This window comes from Brachyistius frenatus, unplaced genomic scaffold (assembly GCF_029030835.1).
Source record: "Brachyistius frenatus isolate BFR_SWC_R1_liver_20210118 unplaced genomic scaffold, ASM2903083v1 Contig_440, whole genome shotgun sequence".
Classification (NCBI taxonomy): Eukaryota; Metazoa; Chordata; class Actinopteri; family Embiotocidae; genus Brachyistius; species Brachyistius frenatus.
The window spans coordinates 145,334-158,688 of record NW_027211039.1 but is presented as its reverse complement, the minus strand read 5'-3'; the positions used below and the strand labels follow the sequence as shown (position 1 = coordinate 158,688).

Here is a 13,355-nt window from a genome sequence, read left to right as displayed (position 1 = left end):
AAATGCGACCGAATAATATCAACTAACTCCAGTCTCCCACTTCGATCGACGCCATTTTGACACGCTGAGTCAAGCTGGCAGGACGAAGGAGGAACGACAACCGGAAATGTCGTCCATTCAAAATACGAGCACCGAATTTCTCACGTAAAAATGACGTTTTTACAAGCTGAACAAGAGGCACTGTTACAATAGACTAACTGAGATGAACTAAATCACAAAGAAAAACGGTTGAAGATAAATGTGGACTAAAAACAAACCCAACAAAGCAAGCTTCAGTCAGTTTTATTCTGCGCTTCGAAAAACGTAAGACTTTTATTCTGAAGGCCTGAACCGGAAAAGGTTGTTATTACTATGGTAACCTTTACTCTTGTGTTTCAACAGAACCCGCCGAAAAGCGTCTCCAGGAAACAGAGGATGGACGAATGAATGAAAATAATTCCACCCTGAAACGAAGCATCGACGATTTTGGTTCCTATCCTTCGGAGTGCTCCAACAATTAACATTTACAAACTAGAGGCCCACTATATCTCCAGAATTAACTAGTTTACATAATAAAGACAATTATTTAAAGACATATTTTTCTTGAAAAAGCAAAACTCAGATGTCAGACTTTCATAGTGATTCTGCTTAGTCTAAGTTAGAAATTAGTCCAATAAAAACCCTGATAAACATGAGTTATTGTGAACTTACGTGAGTAAAAACAGTTAAAATAATGTGTTTTTTTTAATAAACACAGTACAGTATATATATATATATATATATATATATATATATATATATATATACTGTACTGTGTTTCTATAGTCTACAAAAGAGCATGAGTGACGTGCGTTGGGTAGCTGTATAATCTGTTTTAAATGGACCCCTTCCATTAGTGTACAAAAACCTTCAGATGGTACTTGGTTCATTACTTCTTGGATCAATATACTCAGTATCAATATCTCCTCTATTTAAATTGACGCGTCAAATCAATTACACCCCAAACGCAAAACAGAGTGCGCATGCGCCATTCTCCACCACCACCACCACCACCACCACCTGGCTCCTATGACGTAGGCGAAAGAAAATCTCCTTTGGCCGGCGGCGTGAGACAAGGAGATTATTAGTACACGTGCAGAGAGACAGAGGGAGCGCGAGAGAGGTGGATATCAGCTTGGGCCGAGTCGTTGAGGAGGTGCAGCCCACTTGTCTGTGCATGCACGAACTGGATTAAAAAGTGTAGTAAAAGCCGTGCAGACCGCCCCCCCCCCCCTCCTCCTTTCCTCCCCCTCCTCCTCCCCCCTGTTACTACCGGAGCCCGACGCGGTCCGCGGAGGTGAGCGCAGGTCCACAGCTGCCTTGTCGGACCGCAGGAAGAAGAGAGAGGAGAGAAAGTCATGGGCAGAGGAGGAGAGTCCAGCAGGAGATAGCGCCTCACAAGTCAAAGGAAGCCTTTGGAGCAAAGAGTGAAGAAGACGCGTCCGGAGGAAAGAGGAACAGGATGGGGATGGATGTCAGCACCCTGCGGACCCTCATCAACCGATATGTGAGTTTTCACTCCGTCCTCCGTCATAATGTCCGTTTATTATCTGACAACCGACACAGAAAAAGAAAAGTCTCAACTTTTGTCCCTGTTGGTTTCAAATTCATCCGGATTAAGTTCCCCTCTCGATGAGGAAGTGGGAAGACGCTCACCGGCCGATGGCACCGTCAACTTTTTCTCTTCGTTTTAGTTCTTGTTTTCTTTGGTTTGGTTTTAATCCGGAAATGAGACATCTTTTCCGGATAAACAATCTCGAGAAATGTTGAAAATGTTTGTAAATGTGTCGATATCAGTGCCCTTTGGTGATATAAGGCTTCCTTACTTTGAATTATTTATATACCAACACATGTCGAGGTAAGTATTGTCTCACAAAAATAGAAATGAGTATTTATTAATTTGCATTATTAATTCAAGTATTTTGGCACATACTGTTCGAGCACACCATTTTAAATCAGACCGGGACTTAAATCAGTGAAAGGTGGAGTCCCCTCATGGTAACACCAGGTGTAACGTGAGGACGGTTACATGTCTGCTCCTGACACAACATGCCAAGAAATGAAAATAAGCATCAATTACCATAACCACTCACTCACTCCCATTTATTATGCCGACTCCCTACCAGAGTAGGACTACAAATGGAGGAGCCCCACATGAATTATGTAATCCCGTTGTTTTCTCCCTGCCGGTCAGATCGATGGGCAGCAGTGCAGCAGCCGGTCTGCAGGGATGCGGGTTGCATTAGGCTCCACGGTAATGTGTTTGACAATAATCCAGACAGAGCAGGCCCTGCTCACATGAGAGCCGGTGAGGTTTATACCCCGGCTCCGTGCTCAGTTGAGGCTTACACGCACGCCTCCCCCCCCCCCCCTCAACTGTTGCAAATGGCTGATTAAGTAAAACCCCTGCTGTGTGGAGGGTGAAATGGAGCCGTGTAGTGAGAGGCATGCGGAGAGGAGCATGTGACTGGTAGGACGTGGGATGCTGATGAGGTCTGCTGCTGTAATTGGTCTGGATAACTGCTTTAGACAAATGGCTCCGGGGGGGTTAAATTGATTGGGTTGCTGCTGCTGCTGCTGCAAAAAAAAAAAAAAAAAAATCCAGATGCATAGAGACTGCTGAATACTTAAGATTAAGGGTTAGGAACATTCATCTGTTTGTCAATACTGGGCTTTTATGAAATATCAGTCAACACTGGGAGCCAGGTAGGATGGAGGACTCTCTCTCTCTGACCATATCTGTAAAATAAAAGGAATTGTAATTTCAGGCTTTATTTAAAAAGTCATGTTATATCCATTTACCAAGGAATTCTCATGCATATTTATTTATTTTTTAAATGGAGGAAAATGGTGAAGAACATGCGTCTCACAGTGCCTGTAGCATGGAGAGGTTGGTAAATGTGTAATAATACAAAAGTGTTTGTAATGCAGCGCAAATGGACAAATCAAAAAATATGCACCATCAGCTTTTTTTAAATTTTTTTTTAATCATTTCTCCTGCTTTAGAAGCTTTCAAACCATTTGTAGTACATGTTTATTTGAGATCCTTCTGGACACGTTGAGATTAGTCCAAATTGAATGAAGCAGACTAAAAAAAAAATACCTCCAACAAAATTTCTAAGTTAATAAATGTCTCCGATAACATTTTTAAAACGTGCAAAAAATATAATAAGATTAATTTTCACCCGCAGCGGTCGAATAATCAGAATGGGATGCAGAAAAAAAAAATACATCTGTTAATAATTGTGTACCAAACACAAAATATTACAAAACTGAATGTGCAGAAATATTAATTCAAAAGAACATATTTTATAACATTTTACCAGAAACTTGTTTAATTTTTTATTCCAAGTTTATTCATCTCAGAAATAAACGGATGCTCTTCTGCCAACATTGTGTTATTACCTGTGAAACCTCGGTTTGAAAAGACTGTCCGACATACAGTTTTATTGTTGTCTCTGAGGCGAGCGGTGATGGAAGCAATATTTGCAGAAATGAAACAAAACTACGTCATCAGCATTGTCATGCATCTGTGGAAGCAGTGCTAAATATTCTTCACGCATTCATGACAAAACTTTGATCTGACTATGAGCGACATGACCGTGTTGAACTGAGGTCACTTTGTGCCAGTTGCACTGCGTTGGATCGTGGCGTTGAAAGCGAGTCTCTTCACTCGCGGATGTTATGTAAGCCAGTAGCTCCCTTTAAAAGTCTAACGTGCACAGTTGTCATTTTTGTGTTTGTCTGTCCTGTCCGGGCGGAGTGAGAACAAAATGCAATCACAGTGGCACGTAGAGACTTCATGTACTCGTACTGTATTCGTTCGGCTGCCTCACTGACCCTCATGTGTTTTCTTCTCTGGTTAGTTTTATGCTTTGAAAGTTGTATTTATGAATTTTTTAAATTGCCTTCAGTGCTGTCGAGTCTTTTTGTTGCATGTTGCTGGTGCAGCCAGCAGCCATAACAAAACACCATCTCTCTCTTATTGCAGCAGGAGAAATGCTTGTTTTGTGGTCTGAACTGTTTTCCTTACAGTACAGTATATAAATGATCATTATTAGATACCCTTGTTTTATTTTCCTCTCTCCCCTAAGGTGTCCTCATTTTTCTGAAAAAGACCCGCTGCAGGCTGAGAATTATTGTCTTTTACCACATAAAAAGCAACAGTGCGTCCTGACAGAAGTTTAATTTCTACATTCACAGAGATAAGTACGCAATCTTCTTAAAAAAAATTGGATTAGAAACTGTTTAAAAATACTTATTACTGTTCTTTTCGATGCTCACGGAGTATTTCACTTTTCCGAACAACACTGGGTGATTTGAAAGTATTATTAATACACGAGAGGCACAAACTTAGCCTTTGTTAAAACCAGACATACACGTATAGATCATGCGTAATGCAAAAGTAATATATCTGCATTATGATTATTGATTGATTATTTGACTTGTGAAATCAAGTGATTAAGTAATTTCCGTCGAAGAAAATCTATTATTTTTAGAGCTTCCATCAATTCTCTTGATTGTGTTTTTACCATTAACTAAGTGTGGCCTTGTTAGTCGTATAAAGAAATCAATGTCAGTGAGGGCACTATAGTGCACAGCTGCTGATATCTACATTAATTTAACCTAAAAGGGACATTTTGGATCTTTTATTCAAATTTGTTATGTGAAGATATTCCTTACATTTTAGTTTGAACGAATTAAATGTCACTACTTTTGAGCTGTAAATGAAAACCAGCTGAAAATAAACAAACAAGAGATATCATGTCTGAGTGTAAAGGTGTGTGAAAGCTGCCAGGCTGCATTCCTCTCCTGACAGGAAGTGCCTCTCCCCTCCTCTCCCTCTGGCTTCCTGCCTTCACATAGTGGATTAAAGGGTTACTGGTGTTCACAATACCTTCACCCACTTAATCCAGTTTACAGCTATCCTTCCCAATCTAAACCAATCACTGAACACCTCCCGCTTGCATTGCACCTGGTTTGTTTTCTGTTTGGTGGGTATGTTTTCCTGCAGGCTGTGATCTGATCTGTGCATATGAGGCAAGAATAAATGTTTAGAGGACGCAAATAGTGCTTGGTGATCATATTGCTGCCTCTGTAGTGTTATTCATGCAGGTTGGTAAGTAGGGAGGTGGAATACAGTAGAAGCCAGGTGACGCAGAGGGCAGCAGATCACATGAACTCCTTGGCTCTGTCTAGTTGTCAATAATTCATAAGCAGACTGGCTGACAATGTGGACTGATGATTGTGTAGCTTGTTGTGGAGTCTCACTGTGGGGTTCAGGGACACCCGGCGCTGCTTTACGGGATTCCAGAGGGTCTCCATCCAAATATGGAGCAGACAAATGTTATAAACTTATACTTTTTTATTATTCTATTATTATCTTATTGCTTCTGTATGCTGCTGTAGCGAGAAAAAAAAAAAGATTTCATGAGGTATTAATGCAGGAGGTGTCTAAGTCATGCATGAGTCCTTGATAATTAATTCACCCTATCTTCATTTTTTTGTGGTTATATGGGGACTGTCTGACACACTTTCCCCCAAAAGTGCACACACAAAAGTGCAGAAGGACAGCTATATTCTGTTAATTAAAAGGTTATTTGAAGACACTAATAGTAAAATTAAAACCTTTAATGTCTCCTGAGGACGCCCGAGAAGCGAAGCTAAATTGGTCAAGCACCTATCGGTGTCCCTGGACTAGTTAGACTCTTAAGAGAGGTTTATGGAACCAGACAAACATATTATGAAAGACGTGACTACTACTTTGTCTGCTGTCTCAGATATAATTAGCGGAATTTGAATGTGTAGTTAATCTTTGATGTCAGAAAAGTCAGTCTTTGATTTTGAAGCGTGCTTCACCGGCATCGGCAGGTTTTCTGCCTCATGTTAATCATGAAACACCTGCTCATCCATTCTGTCCACAATCTACAAAGTGCAACAGGGTTAACCTCTTTACCGAACGGATTTACAGGCTCTCACTAAGCCACTTGGTCTTGGGATTGATTCACTGTTGACTGGTTGCTGTTTGTCGCCGGAGTGAATCCTGGACTCACTAGAAACACTGTGGTGGGAAGTCAATTAGTCATTTAAGTTATAAGTTAATGAGTATAGATCCAACCAGACAACTAATTGAGAAAATAACAAGCAAATGAATATATATGCATTGTAATATAATGCAGTAGTCCCCAACTATTTTGGCTTGTAGAGGAATTCTTACTTGTGATCCACCTTCACCAGTTACACACGACTGGTTATGTTGTTTTATTTGAGTAATTCTTCAAGGTCAGTTGGAGTAAAACTTTGCGCTAAGAAAATCAAGAATAGAGGGAAACACTTGCAAGTATAAAAACAAAAATAATATATAAAAAAATATATATAAAGCAACTTCCTTTTCTCAAAAACGTTGACATAAAGTTCCCCTACCCTTCCTATTCAAAGCAGTGTGGCACCTCTTCACACTGCCCCAACAGTACCCGCTGAAGAGCGGGAGCTCCATTAAGGGCTCGTATCAATGTCGTTGCAGTAGCATTAACAGTGTATAACAGCTCATTGAACAAGGAGACAGATGATGGATAGCCCGGGGTTAATGGTGCATAGAGGCCTCTCGCCAAAGAGAGAGACCGATACAGAGATGGAGAGAGATGTTTGAACTTGGGTCATCATAATAACGTAGCTCCGGCGAAAGTGCTGATGGGGGGCAGGTACACCTTAATGTTCTCCCTGTCTCAGGGAATGATCGCTGGTGGACTCTCTGCTGGAACACTGCATTCCCCACGGCCCCCGTGTCAGAGACAGAAAGAAAAGTGAAGTGAGAGTGTACACCCCTCTTCCCAAATGCTGATGGTGCACTATGGACATCCCGCCGCCCTCTCTTCCATTTAGCCATAATGTCTCCCCTTTTTCACTTCGCTTCGTTTGAAGCATTAACAGGAAAACATCAGAGGACGATCGACTATTTGGATTATTGGTTTGTTGCACTCACCTCTAACTGTATGTTAACAGGAAGTGAAGCCAAATTCTGCCTGCTTGCAAGAAAGAGGTTGTCTTTGTTTGACATCTTCCGATGGGTTCAATTGAGATTAATGTTCTGACGCGACTATCCAGAATAGACCAATCATAAAAACTGATCTACCGACGTCATTATTTTTTTTTCTTTTGCATCAGCCTAAGTACCAGCTCTCGTCTGTGGACTTCACAGCACAAGACAAACTTCAAGCTTGTATTGAACTATATTACAATCCTTTGTGTGTATTTGCACTGCCTCTGCTTTGTCCCAGCGTGCATGTGTTCCCTCTGAATCTGGAGGTGTTCAAACACCAAGTCTTTTCAGTTTCACTGGATAGTCATGTTGGATATCGGTTGTCTTGCAGCAATGCCAAGTTGAACAAAAGTTGAAATGAAACAATGACAAGTTCAAACATTGTTTCTTTGTATACAGACTTAACCTATTTCTTTTTTTGAGTGCGGGAGGGGCATTAAATCCTTCGATACGTCGGTGAGTGGCGTCCCTCTTTAGACTTCCATGAAGGAACAAGAGAAAAGCTTTCAGCTTTGATTTTAGCCGTTGTTCGTGTATATATTTGCTACCATCTGAATAGGACCACTTGTACTTTTTTATGTAGTGAAAACAATAGCAGCACAGAATTGTAAGTGCCGGGCATTTGTAATCAATAGTTAGACTCATCTTTATTGAAACCCTTTCAGTGACATTCAAAAGGAACATCTGTAAAGCCACTCTTACATTTTAAAGCCTCTTGGCAAGAACATGAAAACACATGAAACAACATTGATTATCTTGGAACATTATCAATGCACTTCGTCAGGCACCGTGAAATAGATGACTGTGATCCTCTCTGACCACTCTAACTGTCACGCTGTCAGTCTGCGAGAAAGCAGCAGCACCAAGTGATATAATACTGAGCGCACACATCACTGCAGCTACCGCCGAAATGGGCTGCATGGATGTATTCATTCTACGTTTCTAATGACAAGATGATGACTACATTTATACAATTATGACTCCTGGATCAAAAAGTTATTATTCTGCAGTATGTGATGGACACGTAATACCTCAAATATCCTAAATCTGACACCAGAAGCTCTTCGGTATTGAGCTGCAGTACAGTTGTGTGCTGTTCAAAAAGGCCTCTGAGAATGTGGTGGCAGAAACAGATCTAGACAAACTGAGAGAAGTATAACACAGTATAACAATATAAGTAATGGAGCCATGGTCACAAATATATTTCTCTGAGTGCAGCATTACTCAGAGAACCCAAATGACAAACTAAATCGTTTAAAGGTGCCATGTGTAGCATTTTAACATGAATAAATAATCAGCACATTAATATTTGAGTGTACTTGCCACAAACAAAAGAGGCCACCACTAAAATTTGCAACCCAACAGTATTTTTCACGTGGTCCGCCAACATCAGGCTCTAAATCTGCAGCATTAATTCACAGCACAAAGACAGACTCGGACTGTTTCAGCATGTTAATTATCCTCAGGAAAATCAAAGATATAATGTATAAATGTTTAAATATTGGACTTCGATCATTTGATCTTGGGAAGAAGGACTTTTCTTTCTGTAAAGTAAATTTCCTCCGAAGTTTTAAGTGACCTTAAAGATGCACACACAGTAGATCCAAATCAACTGGAGCAGCATCTTAAAAATAGCCGAGGGCACGTTGGTGCTGGAGTAGATGCAGCGCTCAGAGGACTGGACCTCTTCCAGGATTTGTGCAACAAACCAACACCAGAGGCGAAGTGTATTCATGTATATTTCTGCTCAGAAAGAAATCTCCACTTTGTTTCATCGTCGGTTATTTTGTCCTGCAGCTGCAGAATCCTTCAGTCACAGACACTTTACCATCATATTCCCGCAACTGTAATTGTGACTATGCATGACATCACTTCTACACTTGAGTTCTTCACTTGAAAGGAAACTAGGAGTGTTCCAGAGAAGTTATGCTCGGCCCCTGTCAGGTGACCGGTCTCATGAGGACCACATGATGCCATTAGGCTCCCATCACCCATTATCCTGTGATTTCTACCCTCCCGCTGATATGTGATACTCTCAGTCGTTGTCTAAAAGTTTTGGGAATTCATACTTACCCCCCAATGCAAAAATTATTCAAACAAGTTGCTTCTGTTACTGTGCTGTCCTGATAATTGGCCGTAAAATAATATGGCTCTCTGTGTTCTACTGTTAAAGAGGTAGAGTTAAAGAAAAAGAGGAGCTGAAGAGTCAGAGCAAAGATTGAGAGGATGGTGGGTGAGGGACCAAGTAAAAAGAAGATGACGGTGAGACGTAGTAATGTGACAGAAGTGGGAGAGAGGGTGGTTGTCAAGGAGATCATAAAGAACAAACGGACCATATAGTCATTTTCTCCTTTCCTGCCGCCTCTTACACTCGCATTGAATGTGTGTGTGTGTGTGTGTGTGTGTCTGTTCTTGTCTTCCTAATTGACATGGAAGGGCAGCAGGATTCATGGGGACGTGTGCCGATGTAACACAGCAGAACAGAGAGCAGTGAAGCACAGCTCAGCTGAACACAACTTATTTGCAGGACGTCAGCAGATGCTTTGAAAACCAGCAAAAGTTTCACTGGTCTCAACTTCTTGTGGTCCAGGTTTGCGTTTACTCTGCCTCATTGTGTCATCCCTTCTGTCCAAATGTAACTGAATTTATACAGTTAAAAACGAAAGGATCAAAACCAATGCATCAGATTCATATAGAAGAGACTGTCTTTTTTATTCCGTTCGTTGTTCCTCGTCAGATCCTGGCGCCCCACGGTGCAGCTCTCTGTGTGAATGTTGTGTTCTGACTAATAAAGGCTCAGCTATCCAGAGGCCTGGTACTTGTAGTGTTTAGCCCAAGTGACATCACTTGAGGCAATTTGTTTGATTTCATGCAGCTCCTTGTGGAGCTACAGAAGATTTATGCCACTATTTTCACATGGGCTGAACTCCACAGTTCCTGTTAACAGACTCAGAGCAGCTTCACTGTTTGTGTCATAGCACCCTGGTAGAAAACAGCAATACTTGAGTATTTCAAAAGTTGCTTTAAACTGGAGGCTTAAATGAAACAAACAGAGTGAAGCTCGAGGGAGAGACTTAAAGTCGGATTTGAGTGCAGTTTCCTATCACTTGATCACATGATGATCAAACGTCCCTGGAGCCTGGACCCGTTAGAGCAACCATGAGGGTGGACCAGTTACTGAGAAGTCAGCTCCACTGGCAAACAGAACAGAGTTAGAAAAAGGTCAGGCAGACATGAATAATCAGGCAGTAAGGCCTTATTAAAGACCTACAGTCAGCAGGACCGCGATGACAGCATGCCTTTAGTTTCTCTCTGACAGAAGCCTGCAAGAATGAAGAAGCTGATTCAGGTATGGCTTTCATTTCCCCAAATATTTTTCTTCCTCATTGCTTTCACATTCATTCAGTCCCCCTGTGTCTTCATTTGGCCTTGCTCCATGGTGGCATAGTTGAGCGAGGATCTCAGGAACCTAGACAGCTAATGATACACTACAAAGAAAACTGTCCTGAGGCCAGCTTCTGGCAGATTTACACATTTACAAAACTGCTGAATTATTAAAACTGTAGTGTGAATTTTTGTACCCAGAAATCCTGTAAGTTAATGTCACTAAACTCCTCCCAGCATGCTCGTGGATAAACGCAGCCAACGTTTTGGGTTTATGCTGAGGGGACAAACGGAGGCTGAAGATGGATGGATGGATGGTGTGTGTGTGAAGGGGAGATTACTGGCAACACAAACAGTGTAATGAACACCATTAAGAAGCAGTGTCTGTAGGACAAACATTCGGCAAGGCGGAGGAGTGCTTTCCCATTAACGAGATGGGGAGAATGAAAAGTTGAGAAACAAACAGATTGGAGGAAGAGATTGAAAAAGCATTTTTCTCTGATCTCCTCGGAGATAAGTAGACGACATTACTTGGCAGCAGGAGGCGAAAGAGACGTGTACACTCAACTGGCAGGTTTTGGTGTTGTCTCCTGAAGGAAAACAAAAAACCCCACAGGGCCCATTATACAAATGCTCTGCATGACTTAAGGTGTGGGTCGCTTGTAGGTGTATGAGTCAATGGATTTTACGTTGCTTGCAGCCAGCAGCTGAATCTCTGTGACTGCGGGACAGAGCCAGGCGAGCACTTTCCCCTGCTTTCAGTCTTTTTGCTAAAATAACATAATCATCCCCTTGTTGTACCTTTATATTTAACAGACAGACATGGTATCAATCTTCTTATCTAACTTTTAGACACAAAAATGTGCATAATTTCTCAGTTATGTAGATGTACAGACCACCAGTGGGTTGTTTTTTCCCCCTATTTTATCCCATGCCATATGTTTTAGCTTGTATTTACCTCATGCAAAGATTAGTGGCTCTGCAACATCTGGACAGTATATACACTCAGCTCTTATCTTGTACTCATTTTGGACTATACAGCAAAAAGCCTTCCACATGCACGAACACGTGCTGAGTAAGATCCTCTGTGGCATAAGCTCCTTTTGTCATTTGAGGAAAAAAGCAATAGAGTTTTAATGATGTGTGCAGATGTGTTTGAAAGGCTGTTTTGACTGGATGTTTTGAGCCTGATTAAGATGTCCTTGAATCTCCGGTTGGTTTCTTACACTGTAAGAGCCGAGTGGTGTTATTTACTCACAAGTGCCCACTGCCTTTGATTTAAAGTCAACTGAGTGTCCACAGATCAATGCAGGCACTTAGTATAACCTGGGTACTCATATAAACACAGACATGTTTAACTGAGGAGTTGCTTTTCTTCACCACTTCCTGGATATTTCCCAATTGTCTATTTATGGGTATTTGCCGGATTCAGCGAGACTTTGTGTGTCTTTATCTTCCTACATGAGGTGTCAATTTATCAGCTTGTTACTTAGGATTTGTTTTCCTGATATTGGAGACAATACTGTTAGTGAGAGACAGAGACTTCACACTGTGCTGCATTCTTCTGTGAAGGAAGTTTGCAAACTTCCTAGTTTAAAGGACTGACGAGTGAAGTCACTGATGTCTTTTGTTCTCACAGCAGCTACAGTCCTGAAATCTACCAAATTGTTTCTTTTCACCATCTAAAACAACGTGACACGAGTCCAGCGTCAGATCAAGTCATGGGGAGGGTCATGTGACCATCAGCCGCCTCCCCTGTAGTCCCTCCTTCTCAGATGCACACCGCGGACACCAAGAATCAAGTATTCACAGTGTGTAAATTTACTCCCTCGACGACAAAAGAGTGCTTATCCACGGGAAATCCACAACAATGGCTTTTCTATCCAGCTCTGAGGAGGAGCGCCGTGGTCGGTCTAGAAGCTGCTCTGCCTCTTGCAGTGCATCTGTCCCGCATTGACTTCACTGAGTACAATAACTGCAGCAGCCGTTAATGCGACCCCAGAGATTTCCCCAGCTCTAATACCGTGGGAAAACAGATCATATTTGTAATTTTGGGTCGTCATCGGTGTACAATCGAGGCTGGTAGACATGCGTACGTTGTGGTAAAGCGGATGTATTGTCCCAGTTCCCTACCGAGATGTGCTCTGTGAAAACCAGGCTAATGAATTTCTCTGTACAGCTGACGGAAGCACCGAGGTTACTCTTTCCTCTCCTCTGCTCTTTCACTTTCTCCCAGTTCTTCAATAGTTTATCAAAGAGGGCAAACAGTGATTCAGCAGGACAGGTCGGCTTGGTGGCAGGAGAGTGTGTGGATTTTGAAAGTTAAAATCTCCTTTGTGAAACTGTGTTCATACTGCGTATATATACATATATCTATTGGGATTAAATTAATCTGCTGCCATTGTACCAACAAACGTCAGCGCTCAAGTACAGACTGCAGCACTTTGGTGTTAAATAATCATACACAAATGCTCATAAATAATCAATATTATTATTTATATAACCCCTAAAATCCTAAAACCACCAAACAAAGCAGCACACCTGCGAGTGGAGATGGTCCGCTGACCTACATATGTAATGGAAACAGGTGAATGTCTATTTCAGTGATGGTTGATCTCCAGGGAGTTTTCAGTCCTGCTGTTCAGCCTCACACTTATAGTGGGTAGTACTTCAAATTAAAAAAAACTGTCCTGACTATTTTCCATCGTCAGGTCATGAGTAGACTGTGGACTTATTACTTTATTTAAATCTTTCATCACAGAAAACTGCAAGATGTTTTCTGGTCTATTCCTTCCTGTGTTTCCCTCTTTTTCTCTTTGCTTTCTTTTTTAATCTGAGCTATGAGGGCTTGTAAGAACATGCAGGTGTGACATTATGATCAAATGTGTTGGTGTCACACACACACACACACACA

General features: G+C 41.5%; 1 protein-coding gene across 4 annotated transcripts in view; it reads left to right on the top strand.

Moving 5' to 3' along the window:
• The first annotated feature begins 1,085 nt into the window (after window positions 1–1,085).
• The window catches only part of LOC138637199 (phospholipid-transporting ATPase IH-like), a 37,008-nt gene continuing 24,738 nt past the window's right edge, over window positions 1,086–13,355 (top strand). For all 4 annotated transcript variants that reach the window (XR_011312349.1, XM_069725713.1, XM_069725715.1 and 1 more), the window contains exon 1: window positions 1,086–1,525. Coding sequence is in view for 3 of the 4 variants with exons in the window: in XM_069725713.1 (XP_069581814.1) it covers window positions 1,481–1,525 (45 nt within the window). In the remaining variant the exon portion in view is untranslated. The remainder of the gene's footprint in view (window positions 1,526–13,355) is intronic.